This window comes from Manis pentadactyla, chromosome 2 (assembly GCF_030020395.1).
Source record: "Manis pentadactyla isolate mManPen7 chromosome 2, mManPen7.hap1, whole genome shotgun sequence".
NCBI lineage: Eukaryota > Metazoa > Chordata > Mammalia > Pholidota > Manidae > Manis > Manis pentadactyla.
Genome location: NC_080020.1, coordinates 155,176,756 through 155,199,565, shown reverse-complemented (window position 1 = coordinate 155,199,565; position 22,810 = coordinate 155,176,756). Strand labels below are relative to the sequence as shown.

At 45.2% G+C, this 22,810-nt stretch overlaps 1 protein-coding gene across 10 annotated transcripts in view; it reads right to left on the bottom strand.

The window, feature by feature from the left end:
- Positions 1-447: 447 nt before the first annotated feature.
- KANSL3 (KAT8 regulatory NSL complex subunit 3) overlaps positions 448-22,810 on the bottom strand; it is a 48,414-nt gene continuing 26,051 nt past the window's right edge. For 5 of the 10 annotated variants that reach the window (XM_036888632.2, XM_036888651.2, XM_036888641.2 and 2 more), the window contains 17 exons: positions 22,064-22,195; positions 21,703-21,819; positions 21,359-21,460; positions 21,178-21,249; positions 19,945-20,019; positions 19,609-19,766; positions 16,292-16,355; positions 15,646-15,846; positions 15,294-15,450; positions 13,752-13,829; positions 12,186-12,377; positions 11,634-11,718; positions 11,112-11,242; positions 10,158-10,267; positions 9,532-9,754; positions 9,101-9,234; positions 448-3,220 (listed from right to left, as the gene is read on the bottom strand). In XM_036888632.2, coding sequence (XP_036744527.2) covers positions 3,170-3,220; positions 9,101-9,234; positions 9,532-9,754; positions 10,158-10,267; positions 11,112-11,242; positions 11,634-11,718; positions 12,186-12,377; positions 13,752-13,829; positions 15,294-15,450; positions 15,646-15,846; positions 16,292-16,355; positions 19,609-19,766; positions 19,945-20,019; positions 21,178-21,249; positions 21,359-21,460; positions 21,703-21,819; positions 22,064-22,195 — 2,082 coding nt within the window. In that variant the 3' untranslated portion in view covers positions 448-3,169. The other 5 variants (XM_036888665.2, XM_036888672.2, XM_036888657.2 and 2 more) reach the window with 4 other exon arrangements.

The window sequence follows — 22,810 nt, the reverse complement described above, 5'->3', positions numbered from 1 at the left end:
TCCAACCCCAGTAATCACCAGAACACCATGCAATGTAGGTTTGTGTTCCCAGAGCAGATCTCCAGGGCTGGGTGTTCAGCAGTCATAGGCCGCCACTCCCTCCCTGCTCTGTTTCTCTTCCTCCCACCAGTGAGCTGGGGTGTGGGAAGGGCTTTGGTCCTGCCAGATCACTGGTATGTTATCCTGTTCCATGAGGCCTGTTTTCTTCTCCAAGTGTATGCAGTTTGGCACAGCCTTATTTCCTGTTGCTCTTTCAGGATTAATTGTATTAATTACATTTTCGTATTATATGTGGTTTTGGAAGGAGGCCTCTGTTTCACCTCTCATACCGCCATCTTTAATCTTACCTGGTAATTTCTTAGAAAACTAAAAACTTACCATATGACCCAATAACCACACTTGTGGGCATTTATCCCAGAGAAATGAAAACTAATGTTCACACAAAAATTAGTTTAAAATTGCTCAGAGCAGTTTTATTTGTAATAGCCCAAAACTTTATAAACAATCAAGGCATCCCTCAATAGATGAACAGCTACAGAATCTGTCATATATCCATACCATGGAACATTCATACTCGGCAGTAAAGAGATGAACTGATACACATAACTTGGTCAGACATCAGGGAAGTTATGCTGAGTGGAAAAGAGCCAACCTCCAAAGGTCATGTATTGTAAGAATCTATTTATATATCATTCTATACACAGAGATGTAGAAATGATTAGGGGCTCCTACAGGTTAGAAATGGTGAGGGGGGAGTGGATGGGTTTGACTATAAAGCAGCATCGTGGGGGAGGTCTTCATGGTAATGGAATAGTTCTGTATCTTGATTATGGTTAAAGGGATAAGATGACATAGAATGACATGCAGGACCAAGAAGAATACACAGGTCTTCATCAGTGACCTCTGCTCAAAGCACAAGGACATCTTCCATAGTGCATCAACATGCACCTGTCATCCACAAATTTAACTAAAACCTTCTTGATCCTTCCACAGTTTGGGCTAATAGTATAACCTGAGGTTACGAACTCCAGGTCCCGTATGTTATAGGTAGAGGAAAACTTCCTTTTACATTTCAAGAAGTATGGTTGGAGAAGTGTGGAACTGGGGAACATGACTGTAACTTCAACCACTTCCCCCTTCAGCCCATCCCTCAAAAGTGAGGAAGAATTAATGCCCTCACAACAATGCTTCTCCAGCTTGGGCATTCTTCACAGTGTGTAACCCAAGCCTCAGGAAGTCAACTATGGGAAGCACACCAGGATTTACAAACATAGGCCAATGTGTCAGTTTTTCCTCTGGCCCAAGCACACACTGGGCCAGCATTTTTCAGGAGCAGTGTTGTCAAGGCTGCACTAAGTCATGAATGGGTTGTTCAGGACCCTCTGCCTGTCCTAAATGATTGCTAAAAGCTTCACAGTCTCACATAGCCTTACTGTCCTCAGTTCCTGTTGGTGTGCTATCATTATACCTATGAAGTTATTAAACCCCTGACCCATGGATGTCTCTGTAGCTTTGGTATCTCTCAAACTTAATAAATGCCTCCTGAGTTTCAGAAAGCAGTTACCTATCAGCTAATGTAAGAATGCAGCCTATCTGTGTGAATCACTGCTGAGACCAGCTGTGCAGGAGGCCAGGGAGGGAGGATATATGTTTAAGATGACCTCTCCACTCTTTCACATATACCCCCCAGCCCCATCTGCAGCACTGTCTGCCTTGTCTGAGACTCCTGCACACTGGGCACTCCCCCTTGTGGCCGCCACTCAGACTAGCAGGTGAGGCTCCTGGACTGAACTCAGGTGGCCTGGTTAGGATATATGCTGCACCATGGGTCAGGACCCTAGACCACAATTTCAGCCATGGCATGCTGTGGCCCCTCCCTGCCTACAGATACCAAAGAGTTACATTTGAGTTGCCTTATTTATTACCTTGGCTGGAAATATTCTAGGCTCTGGAAGGGAAGGAAGCCTACTCTGAAAGATAGGTACTAAGCCAAATCTAAAACTACCTCTGCACACAAGTAATGTGAGGAAGTAAGGAGGGGCTCAGAGCTCATATCCAGCAATCACTTCTCCAGGGTTGAGGCTGGCACCAAGAGCCCTGCACAGTGGAGTCCGGGCCAATAATCTCCCTTTTTCTAACCAAGAAGACAAAACAGTTATATGGGATGGAAATAGAAATACCAAAGCATGGCATTCGTTGTCTTGATGCCTAAACTTCCTGGGATAGCCAAGATATTAACTTAACTGGGTATCTGTGTTCTACTTCCAAGCCCTGGAGACAGAATTTTAGGGGTTGAAGTTTCTTCCCTCTAATTGACAAACCTTCTTCTCACCTCCAACTGAATCAACAGCTCCTCAGGTGTGAGATGCAAAGCCTCAAGCCCAAACTGTTTTCACAGCAAGACTTAACTGGCACTTCAAGCCACTTTGTTTGTTCCATCCTATTCTCAGCCTTTCTGGACCTCCTGGCTTTCTGGATACAGAGTTGCCCAAAGCGTGATGAAAAACAGTCTGGCTGTCACCTCCTGGTAACTGCTCTTACCCAACATCTGTAGGGGCCAAAGGGCCTGAAAGGTGACGGCCTTGTTTCCTTTGCCTTTACCATGGGTTTGAAATTAGGAGTTCCCAGGTCTCAGTAGGCTATTCAGTATCTGATGCAGTTCCTAAAAGGGAGCTGCATGGAAAACACTCTCCCATGGCTGCTCAGAGAAGGCAACAGTGATGCTCAAAGCAACCCTTCAGGTAGCAAACAATGGTCTGGTGGGCCAGGATGATCTCAGTCCTCTGCAAAGGCTCTCAATCCTAACTCCCGCAGCTCCAGACCATGCAGATGTCTCCTCCCAACTTAGCATGGAGGCAGCACAGACTTCCAAAAGGAACTTCTTTATCAATCGCGGTGAGCTGTCTAGCATTGCAACCAGGATCAAGTCACAGCTAAGGCTGGGGAAGAAGTGCTTCTGATCCATGCCCGGCCAGATATACTTGTATACTTGAGGAGCCTGGGGGCTCTGGGAACCAGATGTGTAAGTGCTGGAAAGACAGTGCTCCCCTTGTTGGCACCACATCACCCAGCCTAATGGTTTCACAAGACTCAGAGGCACAGCTCTGAAGACAACTGGTGGGGAGGCAAAAATGACTGTCTTCAAGAGGTCTTCAGACAAACGGACAGCTCAGCAGGATGGCACATGTCCAGGGCTCATCGTGGGACAGCCATCACCAACCTGGTAAAGGAGGACATAGCGCATGGCATCTTCAGGGCGCTGGAGGCAGGCGCTGTGGCAGAAGAGGTGGTGAACAAGTGTCAAAACTTTGCCAGGTTAACACATCCAGACCCTCTGACCCAATCATCTCACTCCTGAGAATTTATTCCAAAGAAATCTCAAGAGGGAAAAAGCTGGATGTACAAGGACATGTGTTCCAGCAGCCAGTGGTTAATAAAACATGGACTCTGGAGTCAGAATAGGGCAAGTGACTTATGCTCTCTGAGCCTCCTTTTCCTCACCTATAAAATATAGAAGACAGCACCTACTCCCCAGGGGTTTGTGGGATTAAACGAAACAATCTGCATAAAGCACCTAGAGTATAAATGTATTCAAGTACAAAGATTCACTCTTATTATCACATATAGGACAGGAAGCTAATGCAGGGAAAGGGAACAGGTGAGTTGTTAAGGGTGATAATGTTGAAGGGAAGTTTTCCATGACTGTTCTTGACAATATCATTTCTTTAGGTCTTGTCCATACTTTTAGGTGTGGAGGATATCACAAATTGTTGAACCCTGAAGCATAGGAAGAAGGAAGGAAGGCAGACAGGTGGTATCTTCTCAGCAGGGTTTTCCCCATTTTTCTAGATTTCACCTGTGGAAAACTCCTAACAGGTCTCTGAGAATGCAGCAAAGTGGGGAAGATGGAGGGCCCAGGTGAGGAGGAATGAAGAAGGGTTTGACAATCCAAACTTGGAAGGATCCACCTACTGTGGGCAGGGCTTGATCAGATCACCTGAGAGCCTGAGCCTACTTTCTAGGGGCTACTGCAAGCACAGCAGTAAGGCCCCTGAGTTGGGCGGGCAAGAGGGGCTGCCTGCCAGCCTGAACAAGGTCACAGCATGGCCGGAGAGGTGTAGACAGGGAGATCCACGTGTGGTCAGAGAGAAGTAAGATCTTGTGACCACAGGCAAGGAGGCCATTCTCAGGACTCTGCTGCACAGAGAGTCTGTGCACAGGACTAGCACAGCCTCTGTTCCTCCCCCGCCTCCTGCAATTTCTCAGCTGCAAGTACATAATTGTTCAGTTTCATAAAGGAAACACACAGTGGTAGAAACGAAACAGATAATTAAGTGCTTGCACAGATCTCAGAGATACCTAGCCAGTGTTTACACACAAACTTTCTTTTTAAATTCATTCTATCTATAAATATTGCAGTAGGTAACCCAAAAAATTTTTTAAAGATTTTTTCAAAGTTAAACACCATTATTACACATAAAAAGTTTAACAATTCCTCACTACCAACAATTACCCAGTCAGTGTTCAAAGTTTTGACTGTCCCATAAATGTCATACATGGATTTACATGAAGGTTTGTTTCTCAACTTTTAAAAATTCATCTTTCCAAAGCCCAACGAGATTCTAAGACAATCCCTACTACTCCCATGACCACAACAATCACTGACTTAGGCCAACCTCCCCACTAGAGCAGATGGGAAAAGCAAAACCCAGAGAGGTTAGGTGATTTGTCCAGGATCACACAGCTAGCTGCATACAGATAGCCTGACCCACAGGCCATTGCTTTCCTTAATATCACACCGTCTGGCAGTCTGAACACTGAGGCAACTGGTAGAAGCTTCCAAGTTAGTAAGTCTTAATCTAATAATAGCTCCTTTATCTGTAAGAAAAGAATTACCATTAGACACTGCCTAGTAATTATATACCCATTTAACTAAGATAGAAACTAGGCTTTTGAGTTAATACCTTATCAGGTAGAAATCAGATCTTGATCTTTATTCTGTGTTTCAGTTTAGCCACGGTAAAGGATCCTCAATGACCTCTACTCTCTTCTCAAAACTAACTGTCCCTGAGGCCACAGCAAGCTGAAGAGGAAGAAGGAACCACATGGTTGGATCTGTGCTCTAGTTGTGCATCAATGTGGCACCAGCAGGTTCAGACTGACTGAAAACAGGTCCAAATGGCTTTATAGGTCAAACCCCTAAAACCATCAAGGAACTGATTAATTTCTGTGCTGTATGTTTTAGAATATGGAAAACAATCAAATGCTTCCCATCTCCCACCTTGTTCTATAAGGACAGAATTATCCCTATCATACAGCTGGACAAGGAAAGTATACACACCAAAAAGTGGGAGTGGACAGGAAGGAAACTACAGGCCAATCTCACTAAAAAACAGAGGCCAAAATCCCACATAAACTAAAAGCAAATCAAAAGAGTAGACATGCTACCCTGAAAACTACAAGATACTCTTGAAGGAAAATTAAAGAGGACACTAACAAATAGAAACTCATCCCATGCTTTTGACTAGGAAGAATTAATATCGTCAAAATGGCCATCCTGCCTAAAGCAATCTACAAATTCAATGCAATTCCTATCGAAATACCAACAGCATTCTTCAATGAACTGGAACAAATAGTTCTGAAATTCATATGGAACCACAAAGACCCCGAATAGCCAAATCAATCCTGAGAAGGAAGAATCAAGCTGGGGGGATTATGCTCCCCAACTTCAAGCTCTACTACAAAGCCACAGTAATCAAGACAATTTGGTACTGGTACAAGAACAGACCCACAGACCAATGGAACAGACTAGAGAGCCCCGATATAAACCAAAGTATATATGGTCAATTAATATATGACAAAGGAGCCATGGACATAAAATGGGGAAATGGCAGCCCCTTCTACAGCTGGTGTTGGCAAAACTGTACAGCTACATGTAAGAGAATGAAACTGGATCACTGTCTAACCCCTTACACAGAAGTAAATTCGAAATGGATCAAAGACCTGAATGTAAGTCATGAAACCATAAAACTCTTAGAAAAAAACATAGGCAAAAATCTCTTGGACATAAACATGAGTGACTTCTTCATGAAGATATCTCCCCGGGCAAGGGAAACAAAGGCAAAAATGAACAAGTGGGACTACATCAAGCTGAAAAGTTTCTGTACAGCAAAGGACACCAGCAATAGAACAAAAAGGTACCCTACAGTATAGGAGAATATATTCATAAATGACAGATCTGATAAAGGCTCGACATCCAAAATATAAAAAGAGCTCACGCACCTCAACAAACAAAAAGCAAATAATCCAATTAAAAAATGGGCAGAGGAGCTGAATAGATAGTTCTCCAAAGAAGAAATTCAGATGGCCCACAGACACATGAAAAGATGCTCCACATCACTTGTCATCAGAGAAATGCAAATTAAAACCACAGTGAGATATCACCTCACACCAGTAAGGATCGCCACCATCCAAAAGACAAACAACAACAAATGCTGGCAAGGTTGTGGAGAAAGGGGAACCCTTCTACACTGCTGGTGGGAATGTAAATTAGTTCAACCATTGTGGAAAGCAGAATGGATGTCACTCAAAAAGCTCAAAATAGACATACCATTTGACCCAGGAATTCCCCTTCTAGGAATTTACCCTAAGAACGCAGCAGCCCAGTTTGAAAAAGACAGATGCACCCCTATGTTTATCGCAGCACTATTTACAATAGCCAAGAAATGGAAGCAACCTAAGTATCCATCAGTAGATGAATGGATAAAGATGTGGTACATATACACAATGGAATATTATTCAGCCATAAGAAGAAAACAAATCCTACCATTTGCAACAACATGGATGGAGCTAGAGGGTATTATGCTCAGTGAAATAAGCCAGGGGGAGAAAGACAAATACCAAATGATTTCACTCATCTGTGGAGTATAAGAACAAAGAAAAACTGAAGGAACAAAACAGCAGCAGAATCACAGAACCTAAGAATGGACTAACAGTTATGAAAGGGAAAGGGACTGGGGAGAATGGGAGGGATAAGGGTGGGGAAAAAGAAAGGGGATATTACAATTAGCATGCATAATATGGGGGGGCATGGGGAGGGCTGTGCAACACAGAGAAGACAAGTAGTGATTCTACAACATCTTACTACGCTGATGGACAGTGACTGTAATGGGGTTTGTGGGGGGGACTTGGTGAAGAGGGGACCCTAGTAAACATAATGTTCTTCATGTAATTGTAGATTAATGATAAAAAAAAAGTATCCATCTCATCCTATCTCCACCTTATTGAGTATTATTGCTTTAAAAAATATTGCCAATTTTATTAGCAAAACAATCTTATTTTAATTCACATCTTTTATTATTTGTAAATTGGGATTTTCTCCATCTTTATTAGCTAGCCCATTATATTTCCTACTTTGTAAATTGTCTATATATGTCCTTTGCTCATTTCCCTAGGGACTTAACATTTTTCCTGCCAATATGTGTAAGTTCTTTGTGTATTAGGCATATTAACCCATAAGCTATCATATTCGGTTGTTTTATGACTTGAATGCAAAATTTTTAATGAGAAAAAATATGTATGAATAACACATGAATGTAGTATCAAAAAATTTGATTAATCTCATCTGTTTATTCTTTCAAATAATTGTTAGAACCTCAGAGTTCAGATAGAAAACAAAATCCATTGGGATTTTAATTATAATTATATTAAATTGATAAATGTAATTTATAATTAATTTAGTTTACCAGTCCCCTAAAATGGTAGTTATTTCTTTGTATTCAAGATTTCTGTCTCTGTTATCTTTGGGTACGTTTCTAAGAATAAACTTAATGGCTTCAAAAAAAAAAAAAACATAGCCCAACTCTCTAATAGGAGGTGGTGCAATACACTTGTACATCCACCCAGGAAAATCCTAGGCAGCCACTGACAAGAAGTAGAAAGGACTCTATGTAACCAACAGGGAAACATGTCACAGCATGTTTTGTAAACAAAGTCTAGTTATAAAATAATCCATATCCTGTGATCCCATTTTTGTCAAAAACAATTAAATAATGTACTTTGTATAGAAAGAACAATCTAGAAGAATTAGCAAATCAAGCTATTTTCAGTGGATATCATCTCTTGGAGTGGTACCATGGGAAATTTCACTTTTCAAATTATATTATTTCTGTAATGTTTGAGTTATTTAAAATACATATAATCACTTTTGTCATTGAAAACCTAAAGAATACAATAAAGAAATGAACACACTTGTGCCTCTCTGTAAAAAGGCAGGGAGGGTAGCTATGATCCCAACGAATGCCAGGCAACATCTCTGTGCTAAGTTTTCCCCTAAAGAGGAAGTGGCAGAAAGCTTCTGAACAACTGGGAATGGTCACCTGCCAATATACCCAGACTGCCCCCCATTCCTGGGCAGGGCTGGTGTGGGATAATAACAGGAAGGGGGCAGACCTTCAGTCAGGGCAGCCTGCACCACATCTTGTCCCCGAAAAGCAAGGGCTTGGCTGAAACACTGGATGCTGAATGACGGCACCCTCAACACTGGACTCAAAACTATTCTTTTCTTTAACTTCTGATCTCTGGTCAGCTCTCAGATCACCATTTAAGGTTAGAAACATTTTACATGAAAAGATCATCATGGAAATCAGATCAGCTAAGGGGAAATGAGGGTGACTTCCTGGGTGAGAGCCATAAAAAACTCACAACACCCTAAAAGATGGCAACAAATGCCAAAATCTGCAGTGGCACCCCACTGCAGAGTTGCTGGCCAGCTAGAGCTACCACAGCCTCCGAATGAGGAAACCAAGAAAGGGAGGAGAGAAGGAATGGGGAGGGAAAGCAAACAAAACCACTGGATTGCCAAGCACTGCCACCACTTGACTATATTTACATATTCAATCCTCACAACACTCCAGGGAGTACAGAAAAGGAGATCAGAGGCCCACTGACTTGCTCAAAATAACAAAGCTACAAACCCTGAATCAGGATTTGAATCTGGTCTGCCTATGAGTCCAATGGCAGCTCCTCTAATCGGCCAGTCAGCAGCACCAAACTTCCTAACACTGGAGCCGGTGTCCTGGGCCTTCCCAGGCAGACTCACCTGTGAGCTGGAGGGCAGCACCTGGGAGGTGGGCTCCTCTGTCAGGGCTACTCCAGAGCCCATGGGGCTCAGTGTGGTGATTCGGCTTGGTTGGCCACGTAGTGTCAAAGTAATGGTGGTGGGGACCTTCAAGCCTGAGAGAAAGGGAAGTTGGGTTTTTTGGGTCATGGCCTCTACTCACCTCTCCTGAAGAGTCCCACATAACACACCCACCTTGGCCTCTAGCCCTAGGCTCCTCCCCCACAGGGTCACCTCTGTCCTATCATTCAGTCTGAAAAGCAACAGGAAACAGCCTGTGTTCTCTCAACATCTCTGGGGAACAGACTCATACAGCTGAATCCCTGAGGGTCAATGCCAGAACCCCTTATGAGATGGGAAGGTCCCAAAGATCCTTTATCTAGGAATCCCCATAGTTCTCATGACAGACTGACCTGATGCTTGATTAGAGATCTGAGCCAGGCCAGGGAGGCTGCTTGCCAACTTAGCCAGGCCCCCATTGGTCAGCAGCTGGTGGATGGCTGTGGGCTTCCCACAGGGAGTGGCACCCAAGGAGGAGAGAGTGGTGGCAACAGGAATGGTACGGACAATGGTGCTGGTGCCCGTGGTGACAGCACCCAGGCTCTGCATGGGGGTGGGCAACTTCACACTGGTGGCCTGTGGAACACACAAGCCCAGGTGATCAGAAGCTATCACCCAACAGCAATGTTCCAGTGTGCAAAGCCCACAGCACATTATGAAAGGCTACCAGGCATTGAGTACCTACTGCATACAAGGTACTCTTCCAGGTATTTTCCATATATTATTTTACTTAATCCTCAAAACAACCCTGTGAGAGAGGAACTACTATTAACCTCATTTTATAGACAAAGACAAAGAAATATAGAAAGGTCAAGAAAGTTGCCCAAGATCACATAGTAAGTGATAGAACCTTAACCTTGGAGAGCTCCCAGCTGTGAAGTCAGAAGGCTGTTTGTCCTTGACCAGACTCCAGCCAGTCTCCCTGCAAAATCCAACTAGCTGCCCACACCTGCCCAGCCCAGGGAAGGCAGATGTGCACCTGTGGGGCTGGCCCTGGGGAGGGATTTGCTGGGAGGCCAGTGGTCTTGCTGCCAATATCCTGCAAGCTGAAGCTGAGGCCTTGCAGGAGGCTGCTGGCTGATGCGGCCCCTAGGAGAGGATATAACATACATCAGCACAGGCTCAATCACTTACCCAACCTCAATACCTAACTAAACACCAATGGGCTTTCCTTCAGACATCCCCAGTGCTCTCAGGAAGCTGCCAGGAAGGCCTTCCCCAGGCGTACACACTGGATGCCCACATGAAGGAAGGTACTAGGCCACACACACTGCCCTGGATTCACTCTGCACATCCCAACCTGTTCCAAAACATCTGTCCTACATTTTGGACAGTTTTTGGAAAACCAAAGAAAGCTGAATCGCACTTTTCAGAAATCTCAATGCTCTTTCTTTCCAGGGAAAAGGAAGGACTTTTTAAGCCAAAAGAATTCCAAATACTTGACTTACACTTCACTTTATAACAGTCCAGGGGCCTCAACACCAAGAGGCAGGTCCTCTTGAAGAAGGGCATCTGCAGTGCCTTGGCCCAGCTGGGCTCAGGCAACTAGCCTTTCAGTATTGATGGCAGGTGGAGAGAGTGGGGAGGCAGGCATGGGCAGAAAATGCCTTGTTTTGCTAATTGCCTAGTAGAACACCATTTCCAGTTTTATTCAGTCAGATGGGTTTAAAAGCACCACAATGAGGCACAATAATGTATCTCCCACTAGCTGCTGACAGTACAAATTACGCTACCTGCAAAAAAGGATATTTACTCACTATATACACTAAGGACAAGAACTCCCCCAATTCAAAGCTAATCCCAGCTTCATGGCAAGCCCCTGTGACAAGCCACACTCTAGATTCAACTACAGGGATGCTTTCCCAGTACCACCCTCCAGAAGCAGCCCACAAAGACTCTGCTGGGAGGCTGGGAATGCTGGGCTACCAGATACCTGGGAGGGAGCTACCAGCAGAAGTGGCCACCAGGCGGCTCTGGAGTGTGTGCAAGGCACTGGAGTGTGTGGTACTACTGGAGATGGAAGAGGCTGGGCTGGCTGAGACTCCGCCTTCAGAAGCACTTGACCTGGAGACAAAGACAGAAGCTCCTTTATGCAAAGGCTGGAGGGCAGCAGACCCTGGCAACACAGGAAGGATCCAGAGCAGGGCCTAGCGGCTTTTAGCAATGGACACAAGGCTAGAACCTACAGTATCCTAGTCCCATCTTCTGAATCTGGCCTCTAATCCTTATAAAAGGTCTAAAGTAAACACTTTAGGCATTGAAAGAGCTATGGTACACTGAAAACTGTAAGTAAAAATGAACTCTCAGTTGACCCAAAAGACAAAATTCCCACTCAGAAAAAATCACATTCCCCAAACTGACAGAATCCAGAATCCTTCATCTTCTCAAAGCACTAAATGGACCAGAGACAAGGCAAAGAGAAAGAATGGAACAGGCAGAAAGACAACAGACTCACTTGGTTGTGGTGAGAAGCCCTGTGAGCTCCGTGGCCCCTGCTGAAGCCTGCCCCAGCGTCCTGGTGATGGGCTTCCCTCCCAGGGCTGCAAAACAAAAACCCAAGGCCAGCCATCAGTCCTGTTCAGCCCTACTTCTCAGGGCCCCCCAGCCCAGGCTAAATGCAGGACACTACAGACAAAGGCAGGGAGACGAAGAGCAGACATAATAACTACACAGGGTAGGGAGAGTTGGTGATTTTTTTTTCCTTCCATTTTCTAAACTTGCTGGAATATTTTAGTGTTTTTAATTGAAACCAAAATAGAAAACAGTGTGAGATGCTCTGAATAACTGCACAGCTTCCTCTGACCCTTGTTCTGTCTCTCTGACTCAGTCCGTATCAGGCCACTACCCATGTTCCCCACGTGCAACCTTGTGCCCTCTTTGCTTCAAACACCTCTTGCACTGAGAAGAGGCGGGGCTGCCCTCTAGTAGCCACCAAGAGGGCAATGCTCTGTGCCCCAGGAGAGCTCAGTCAGTCGGTTTTTACCTCAGCAGGTCAAGAGAAACTCACCTTCTGGAGCTCCTCCTTGGGAAGGAGTACAAGGCCCTCCACCTGTGTCCCCTTGGGAGACAAGAGACACCTTTATCTTTGGTCGCTTGGAGGTCTTACTGCCAGGAAGAGGACTGGAGGGATGGTGCCGCTTCAGCTGGACCCTAAGATCCTCTTTCTCTGCTTCCTCAGTTGGTTCTGATGAAATGGGAACTAAGAGATGGAGCTCAGGTGAGGCCCTCCTCAATACGAAAAAGCCCAAGAGACATTGGCAAGCAGTCCTGGTGTGGGCACGGCTGTGCATGGACACATGGAAGAACCACCCCACAGTGAAGTCACACTGGAAATGAGACTACCAATGCTTCAGTCCCACCTCATTCAGGCCCCGCCTGTGGCAGAACTCCGTAGGCCTCACCACTCCCAGAGGATGGCACCACACCCATCCCTTATCCTGTCCTGGAGTCCCAAGGAGGGGACTCTGAGTTGGTAGGGACAAAAAAAAGGAGAAGACACTCTGACCCTGCCTAGCCAAGGCCAACCAACCAACCAGAGGGCTCACCACAGTGCATCTAAACCGTGCTACCTGGACTCAGAGTGTGACTGTTTTCCTGTTTCAAGCCCTCTCCACATCACACATCAGGACAGCAGTACTAGAGCAGCATTCCTCTCTACACCAGTCCCACCTGCCCTCGGAGCCCAGGGCTCAGAGTTTGCCTGCCAAATGGAGGCAGTGAGGATTACCACCAGGACTTAAGGTTGGCTTCGAGTAGCTGCTAGGCAAGGGAGCATCTCATCAAGACAACGTTATTGCTCCTGCCCAAAAGTAACAGGGTGACAGTGGCCCACATCACAACCTAGTCCCTAAGCCATTTGTGCTAGTACAGAGACCTTGGCCACCTGTTCACATACAGGTGCTCCCTCTACTGACTCGGACAGACTCATCCTGTACGTGCCTAAGACTTGTGGACTCATGTTATTCCAGGATTCCTCATAGATCCCCTCCTTTTTAAACCCAGAAGCCCACCCCAGGCCCTCTTCTCAGCACAGACAATAGGGTGGGGTGGGCAGGAAGCAGCAGCACAGGAGGAGGGGGCCACGGTGAGTTACTCCAGGCCACAGCCAGGGTATAACCAGCCAGAAGGATTGCTTAGGGGTTAAAGGCATTGATCAAAATCAGAACAGGAAGGACGGTAAGAGGTAAAGCTATAGGCTTTATACTGAGAAGTGGCTGGCGTACTTGCAGCGGCCAGGACGGAAGCAGGAAAGCAGAGGCATGGAGAAGAACACACAAGGACACTCAGGCTCACAAGCAACTGGCCACAGGCACACACAGGGGAGGCAAGGGCGGTGAGACAAAAAGGGGAAAACATCATGAGAGGCAAACAGAAGGAATGAAGAAAAACCAGACTGTGAAGTAGGCAAATGGAGTCAGCAAAGTAAGAATCAAAGATAGAAAAAAGCAGGGAAAAAAGAACAGGAGGAAACCAAACAGACAAATAAGAGGCAGGGGTGGGGAAGAAGTAAGAGGGAGAAGGGGAGAGAAGCAGAGAGCAGAGGGCAGAAAGGTGAGAGAAGAGCAATACTCACCAAAGAGACAGGAGGAGGTGCCGGGAGGAAGAGCTTTCCTCACCAGCATATTTTGTTTCAGAAAAGCAGCAAACTGTGCTGGAATGAATCAGAAAGAATTACAGAATCACAGCCAGCCAGAGAAAGGAGAAAAAGAGAGGGAGTAAGAAAAAGATAATGAAAATGTTTTAGGAAATTGTCAACAGGGACCTTTTCTGGAATTAATGCATGAGTATGAACCCTGATTCTGCCATATAGCAGCTCCATGGAATCATCTATAAACTGAAAATAAAAGTATCTGCCTCAGGCAGCTGGTGCCAAGATTCCATAGCAACAGTAGGCCAATGCCAAGAGGAGGGCAGGGAGCGCAGTGCGGGCTATCATCACCTCCCATTGCCTGCGAGCTCTGCTGAGGCCAGGGAGCCGTGGCTGCTGCTCTTCCCAGGATACTCTGGGTACAATTTCGAACCCAGCTCACCAACTAAAATTCTCCACTAATTAGCCCTTCCAAAAGCACAGCAGACTGCTGGCTCTCTCTTCATCAAAGGCCTAAGGGAACACCACCCACATGGAACTTGGCTCTGGCCCCAACTTAAGAAGATCCAGATCATGGAGCATCCCTGTGGGCCCTAGGGGCCTGGGCTCTTTTTGCCTTCAGCGATCCACTCACACTTGTTTTCCTTGTCAGCACCCACTCTTAAGAGTGACCTCAGAAGAGTCCTGGCTTTAAGTCTTGACCCTGTGGCTCCACCATAAGAAACCCAGGGGAAGCGAGCTTCTCAGCCTCCTGTCAGCTCCACATTTACTTGACAGCCAGCCCTGGCTGCTGCCTCTTCCCAAGCACCTGAGAACCTCAGAGGATACATGTGCCTAGACATATCATCACACACCAGTGCCCAAGAGGCCTGACCTCAAGGCCACCCAACTGGATCCAAGTTGGGCAGGGGAAGAGCACCTGTTTCCTTCTCCCAATGCACCAATCTCTCCCTTTTCTACAGTTTAAGTAGCACTCACTGTTCTCCACTCTCATTTCAACCATACAAATATTTCCTAGCCTGCTTGCAGAGCCCGTGATAAACTCCACTGAAAGTCCCAGTGGGGAATCTTAACTCTTCAAGGGCAAAACAAAGGAGGGGCATGATGCCAGTAGAGTTGCCCTGGGATGTGCTGGGTGAAGCCCATCACCCTGGACACATGACCTGGAATGCTCCTTGACTACAGGAGTCGCTAGGCAGGGATTAACAGAAGATGTAGCTTCCCCAGTTAGGAGTTAGAAAAAAATGTAAGCCAATATGCAAGTAGTCCATTCATAAAGCCTAACTTCCCTAGAATACCAAGACAAAGCTCCAATTAATGGAATTTTAAAGCAGACCTTTTGTGATGTTCTGCCCTTAAAAACAGCCCGTGGCATTCATTTCAACCTAATTTTTCCTGGATAGAAATGTGGGAAAGGGTGCCTCTCACATGGCCCTGGAAAAAGCTACAGAGGCCAATACTTCCCAACAGCCGTGACATCAACTGCAGCAGACAGACCTGAGAGGCTGGTGGGCTGGGTGCCTATACCTTGGGCCTGTTTGTGGGTCAGCACAGCTTCTGTCCGCTGTACATGTCTCTTCATCAGCTGAGAGCTCCCCATCTGGCTGGCCTTCTGGGCAGAGGACACTGTGCTTACTTTGGTCTTGGGACTGGAGGTGGGGCTGCTGGACACACTGGAAAGATCCTGAGTAGGTGAGAAGGACAAGAGCTGACCGTCAATCATGTTCCCCTGAAAAGCCCTGGTCAGGAATCAGGAACTTTCCTTGTAGGAACACACAGGCCCGCAGCACCGGCAAGGTGGACAGGCATCCCAGAAGTGAGGGAACCAACTCTGCAGCCCTGATCCCCCAGCAAAGTGCTCCCTCCCTGCCTGTATTACCTCTGAGCCTGAAGGGGAGGCAGGCAGCTTGGCGGCTGGTGAGGCCGGTCGACTGCCCCGCTCAGGAATCTCAAAGGCCAGGTCTCTGCGGGCCACATCCCGGGGCTTCTTTTTCTTCTCAGCATCCTGATCCCGAGGTTCAGAGCCCATGTGCCCCTCGGTGCGAGTGAGCACCCCAGTCAAAAAGTCCACAATTTCATCCTAGTGTAAGGGGGGCCAAAGCCTCTGAGTCCTCAAATGGAGAACAGGAACCTCCCCCACAGTCCAAGTAAAACCACTTCCCCTTGGCCTTGGCATGTGCCAGTCCCCACCACACACACACACAGCCTGGCACAAACGCAGCCTCTGCCCAAGACCAGCAGGAGTCTGCGCCCACTGCCTCTGGGAGGGGGCACTCTGGGGTGGTTGTGCTATACCACTCCTCCAACAAGCCCTTTCTCCCCTGATGCTTCACTCACACCTGAAATTTTTTTTCTGTCTTCTCCTTTTCTTTTCCCTTCTCTTGGCTTATGATCTAGGTCTACCAGAGGCCCAGTGGATACCCCCTCAACCTTCAGAGTCAAAGAGGCCACTGCCAACAAGACCAAACCTAAAAGGTGGTAGAAAGGCAAGCCTGGCTGAGAAAGAACATAAAGCCACTGGGTACCTGAATACATCTGTCCACCATGCTCTGAGTCAACCCCTCTGCTTTCTTCTTTGCTTTGCTTATTCTAAGAGACAAAAAGGAAGAAATGTTTACTTTCTAAAGATTCCATGGCACCATGTGGAAATAGGAAGGGATTTTTCTTCTGTGTTGGTTATTTTCTAGGCCCAGAAAGGAAGGCTACATTAGCTCTCATGCAAGTATGGCAACCTCTTGAAACTCAGTTTCCACATCTGCAAAATGGGCAATCATAATACCTTACTCATGGAGTCAGGGGGATTACACAAAATAATAGGTGTAAAGAAGCAAAGAACATATGACAAGTGGCTGGGACTGTACATCCAGAAGTCCCACGGCTACAGCTTCACCGATTAACTACACAACTGTTAATTATGACCTCATCTACCCCAACACAGACCCAAGCCCTGAGATCACTGGGTGTTGTTGAAATGAAATTAGTAGGAGGGGAATAAAAGTGGTCACAGATTAGTTCTAAAGGGCTAAGAACAAATGACCACAGCTGGCTGTAATGCCCTCCTGGAAAGCTAGCCTTAAAACCCTCAAAATCCCTCTCTGAAAACTAGGGAGGCTTGTGACTAGGGGTCTTGGCAGAGAGAGAAACAGGGCACCAGGTGACAGGATGGAGAACAATATTCTGAGCCACCAAATTCTGAGGCCCCAATTTACTAACTCTTAGCCTCTAACCTTGTTTAACACCTTCATTTTACTATGAGGACAGTGAGTCCTAGAAGTTAAGCAATTTACCCAGGCTTCTTAGCAAAGAGGCCAGGAATAAATTGAGGTCTTCCAATTCTCAGTCCAATGCTCCTGGCAACACACAGATATGTCTTATAAGCAGCCTCACACTCTAACTCTTACTAAGGGCGCACCCATCTCTCCTATGTCCCAACAGTGACTGAACACATCCAAGCTATACTCCTGCAAAAAAAATGCTGGAATTACCAAGGAAGACGATGTATTTACAATAAAACATTCCCTTGGGCACTGAAGGATAGGAATCTAGGTCCACAAGAAGCTGTCAAATGATCAAGGCCAGAGGACTTTTCCACAACATCTTTGGGTAAGAAACTGACAGGATATGTGGGAGCAGGTACTTGCTTTAAGCTCTCTAAAGTACACAAATGAAACTAATCTCTAAGACTGAACATATAAAGAAAAGGAGGTCCAATAAAATGACATGACCTATTTTTCAGTACATTTCATGACAACATCACTGAAGGCCCTATAGGCAGCCAGTCATGTAAAGGAATAGTGGCTGTCTCAATGACTAAAGGTACATTCCTAAAACCCCTTCCAAACTATGCCTGTTTATACTCCAAAATTTATAAAAGTATGTTTATTATAAATGAAATCTATGTTTACATTCATCCCCAGGAAGGAACAAAATATAAAGAAATGCCAGTCCAGTGAAAGGGTGATGACAAAGACTGTACTTAGAATCTCAAAGTATCTTCTCCCCACAAGATGACTACTAATTATAAAGGGGAAAAAAGTAACTTTACAGTGGAGACACCTGGCAGATGCCACCTTAACCACATGATCAAAGTTGACATCACCAGTGATAAGACACTTCTACATCATGTGCCCCCTGAGCAGATGCACATGAGGGCATTTCACCGCTGTGGCATTCCTGCCAAAAATGCATATCCTCAACCTAATCATAAAAAAATGTCAAAAACCTAAGTTGAAATGAACAAGTGGGACTATATCAAGCTGAAAAGTTTCTGTGCAGCAAAGGACACCACCAATAGAATAAACAAGCATCCTACAGTAGGGGAGAATATATTCATAAATGACAGATCTGATAAAGGCTTGACATCCAAAATATATAAAGAACTCACATACCGCAACAAACAAAAAGCAAATAATCCAATTAAAAAATGGGCAAAGGATCTGAACTTCTCCAAAGAAGAAATTCAGATGGCCAACAGACACATGAAAAGATGCTCCACATCCCTAATCATCAGAGAAATGCAAATTAAAACCACAGTGAGATATCACCTCCCACAAGTTAGGATGGCCAATATCCAAAAGACAAACAACAACAAATGTTGCAAGGATGTGGAGAAAGGGGAACCCTCTTACACTGCTGGTGGGAATGTAAACTAGTTGAACTATTGTGGAAAGCAGTATGGAGATTCCTCAAAAAACTCAAAACAGAAATACCATTTAACCCAGAAGTCCACTCTTAGGAATTGACCCTAAGAATGCAGCAGCCCAGTTTGAAAAAGACAGATGCACCCCTATGTTTATCACAGCACTATTTACAATAGCCAAGAAATGGAAGCAACCTAAGTGTCCATCAGTAGATGAATGGATAAAGAAGATGTGGTGCATATACACCATGGAATATTATTCAGCCATAAGAAAAAAACAAATCCTACCATTTGCAACAACATGGATGGAGCTAGAGGGTATTAAGCTCAGTGAAATAAGCCAGGCAGAAAGACAAGTATCAAATGATTTCACTTACCTGTGGAGTATAAGAACAAAGAAAAAAACTGAAGGAACAAAACAGCAGCAGACTCACAGAACCCAAGAATGGACTAACAGTTACCAAATGGAAAGGGACTGGGGAGAATGGGTGGGAAGGGAGGGATAAGGGGGAAAAAAGTGGGGGGAGCATTATTACTAGCAGACATAATGTAGGGGGCGGGGCATGGGGAGGGCTGTTCAACAGAGAGACAAGTAGTGATTCTATGGCATCTTGCTACACTGATGGACAGTGACTATAATGGGGTATGTTTGGAGGGACTTGGTGATGGGGGAGTCTAGTAAACATAATGTTCCTCATGTAATTGTACATTAATGGTACCAAAATAAAAAATAAAAATAAATAAATAAATAAATAAATAAAATAAAAATAAAAAAACCTAAGTTGACAGTCTACAAAATAATTGGCCAGAAGTCTTCAAAGTGTCAAGGTCATGAAAGGCAAACACTGAGGTACAGTATCAAATTAAGAGAGACTGAGGAGACACAGCAGCCACTAGCAATGTAGGATCCTGGACCAGGAAAAGGACATTGGTGAGGTAACTGACAAACTGGCATGTGCAGATTAGAGAACAGTATCCTATCAATGTTAATTTCCTGATATTGGTAATTATACTTTGGTTGGTTACACGGGAATTTTTAGTATTATTTTTGCAACTTTATAAATCTTAATTAGTTAAAAAGAAATGTTTTTTAATGCCCCATTTTCACTGAACCAGATCATCTACAGTTCTATCGCCACCTTACAGGCGTGTCTCCCAACACTGCCACATGGCTTTCTCACAGCTCTGGGGAAACCTGCCCACCTGAGATTATCATCAGCTCCCCCAACCACCACCAAGCTGTTCTCAGCCCGAATCTTCTCCCGGAAGTCCTCCATGGCTTCGGGGTGACACTGCAGAGAATTCTGTCCAATGACAAAGAGGACTGGAGTCTTCATATCCAAGAGGGGGTCATCCACATCCTAAGAGAGAGGTAAGTTTCACAATCAGCCAGCTAACACTCCCTGAGCACTGACCAGGCAAAGTTGCTCAGCAGAGTCAGCTGGGCAACTGTGGTCACTGAGCAGCATCCTGGGTGAGGCATCACTCCCTCCCTCTCACCTGCTGACCACCCAGCAGGGAGCCACACCCCATGCTTACCCCTCTGGGGCCATCCACTGTAAGCAGAGGAAACCCAAGGCAGACCACTGCAGTGACATACTCCATCACCGACACCTGGAGATGATGCAACGGTTTGTCTCGAGGTCAGCTGACTTCACTGGAGCTACAGCCTACCCAGAATCCAGAGGTGGTCCAGACCTACCCGCTAGCCCCATCACTTTCCTGTTCTAACCCCCAGATGGACCAGCCATAGTGGCAGCAGTAAGAGCAAAGAACATAAAATGTGTTGCTCATCGGCAGCCACCACCTAGAGAACCGGGGTGCTGAGAGGACCCCAGCAGAGGTTTGAACCACAGGATGGGAGGTTAATACCTCTCTCCTGTCAACTCCCGAGACTATAGAGTCCTCCTGCTCACGTTTCCCTCCCCTAATAGCAAATGCAATCAGAACACAAATGCTGCTCTTCTCCCTTAAGGAAAGAAAATCTCTGCCTTTTGAATTTAATGGCTAGCTCCCAGACACCCCAAATTTCTTAGAGCTGTGGCTGACTGAGTGCTGCCATCCTGGGGCCAGGGAGTGTGGAGCAGAGCCTTCTTCCTCATGTGGCCCTAGATATCATGCTTGACTGGACCACATGAAGCAGCACAGACTTCGTTTACGTGATCCACTTGAAAACTAGGGCTTCAGACAGCTCAGGAACATGTCTGCAAACTAATATCCATACAAAAGTATGTAAAATAATATAGAAAAACTTCCTTAGAAAGGAACCAGACATGATCACACATCAAATTCCAGAGCTATTAAAATTTTTGCCTGCTAGAATTGTTTTGTTTTGTTTTTTAGGTGGGAGAATAGTGCTTACGTTTGGGCGAAAGTAATTTTTTTTTAGAGATGCATGCTGAAACATATGTAAATGAAATGGTATGGTATTTGGGATTTTCTTCAAAATAAGTGAAGAAGAGAAAGTGGCAGGGGCAAGATGACCAAAGCTTGCCCATGAGCTGATCACTGGTAAAGCTGGATGCAGGGCCCCAACGGTTTTATTATGCTCATCTAGCTAGTCTCCCTTTAAGTTTCTGCTTAAAATTTTCCATAATAAAGTTAAAAAGTAAAGTTTGTCTTCTACAATTTAAAACATAATTACGTAAGTCAAGCATCTAGCACAGGGCCCAGAACATGAAAACGGACTCAGCAGCAGCTTGCAGCCATATTAGTAGTGGGATCAGGAGCAGTATTCTGTCCCAACCTCTAAGTAAGATAGGAATTACTCACATGACAGGCCACCAAAGCTCCTGTATTCCAGCCAATCAAGATAATGGGTTTGTGGGGAAAATGGCTGTGAATCTTTGTGGGAAGAGAAAGAAGAAGAATAAAACAGGAGGCCACAGATGGGTGCGGAACACGCCCAAAATGCTGGGTGTACTACCCTGAACAGAAATAGGAATACTCTCACCTCGAGCACTTTGCTTCTCACCGCCCCAATCATATGCTCCAGGCACTGCAGAACTCCCACCCCACTACCATTGTTCAGCAGATGGGTGGCTACAGGGATAACCTAAAGAAAGAAAGTTGGCAGCCATACCAGCAGAGGTTAAGTTTCAAATCTTCTCTCAATTCTGCTTCATAACTTTAAATCCCTTCAACTGTGGATAAGTATCATTTGAGTTCTAAGCAAAAAGACAGTTGGCAAAATCTCTACATTTCAGTTCGTCTATTTTGACCCCCTCCTAAATTGTCTGTTCAGCACTCCAAAACCATATTCCCACCCAGGAGAGAGTGTCCTTGCCCCACACATACCTTGCCTAAGCAGGAGAGCTGGGATTGCCAGAAGCGGTGGCGGCGTGAGGTGGGGAACGCGGAGCTGGAGGGCCCGGAGGAGGCAATGAGAATAAGAGGAGAGCCAGGGAGTTTGCTCTGAAAGAACCCCACCAGAAAATGAAGGAGTGAAAGGTGTTCCTCCACAAAATCCCAAGTATCCCAGTACCTTCTCATCCCAACCAATGCAGATTTGCTTATGAACCTATGATAAGCACTATATACAACCAATTATTAATAAAAAAAAGTTAAACAAACCATTTATTATCCTCTTGCCAATGTTCTAAGACTGGATTCTAAAAACTTCCTGGGTCATATTTAAGTCCTGAGCTGTTTGACTTACTGGTTTGTTATGAGAAAGCACCCCCACAGCAGGGTCCCAGGGCCTCTTCAGCAGGAGAGACAAGGCCTCAGCTCCTGCAGCCCCAGTCTTCGTGTTGGATGACACAAGCATCCGATCAATCAAGGCAGGGATCTGGAAGCAAGGAAAAGCAAAGATGATTCTAATGAGGCAGGAGACCTGTCCACCAGCAGCGATCAGGCAGGAGGACAGAGATCCATTATGAGCTACACACAGACTCCAACTAAGTCTCTCAAACTTTCCTTAGGGGCAAAAGTACAAATAAGTGGATGACCAGAAAGTATGCCTCAGATCATTAAAGGTAAGTGGGTTATAATCTTTGGGGAAAGCAGCTTGGTGATAAGTATCAAGAGATTTAAATTTATTCCTATCTCTTTCCCAAAGGATTCTACTTCTAAGACCCTTTTCTAACAAATATATCAGAAATACACATACAAGGGGGTATGCAAAAGATGAGATCACTCTTGATAATAATCAAAAAGTGGCAACAATCTAAATGCATATATACAACCTAAATGCATATATATGAGAGTGGTTCAACAAATTATCCATAAGTTAGATATTAAGAGTTAATTGAAAATATTTAAAACATTTATCATAACATAGGGAAATAATTTTGCTAAATTGTTAAAGGTAAAAAAGAAAACGTAAAAATTATCTTTACTCAGAATACCATTAAGAAAATATGCCAAAACATTAATAGTGATTTTTATGGAGTTATGAATGATT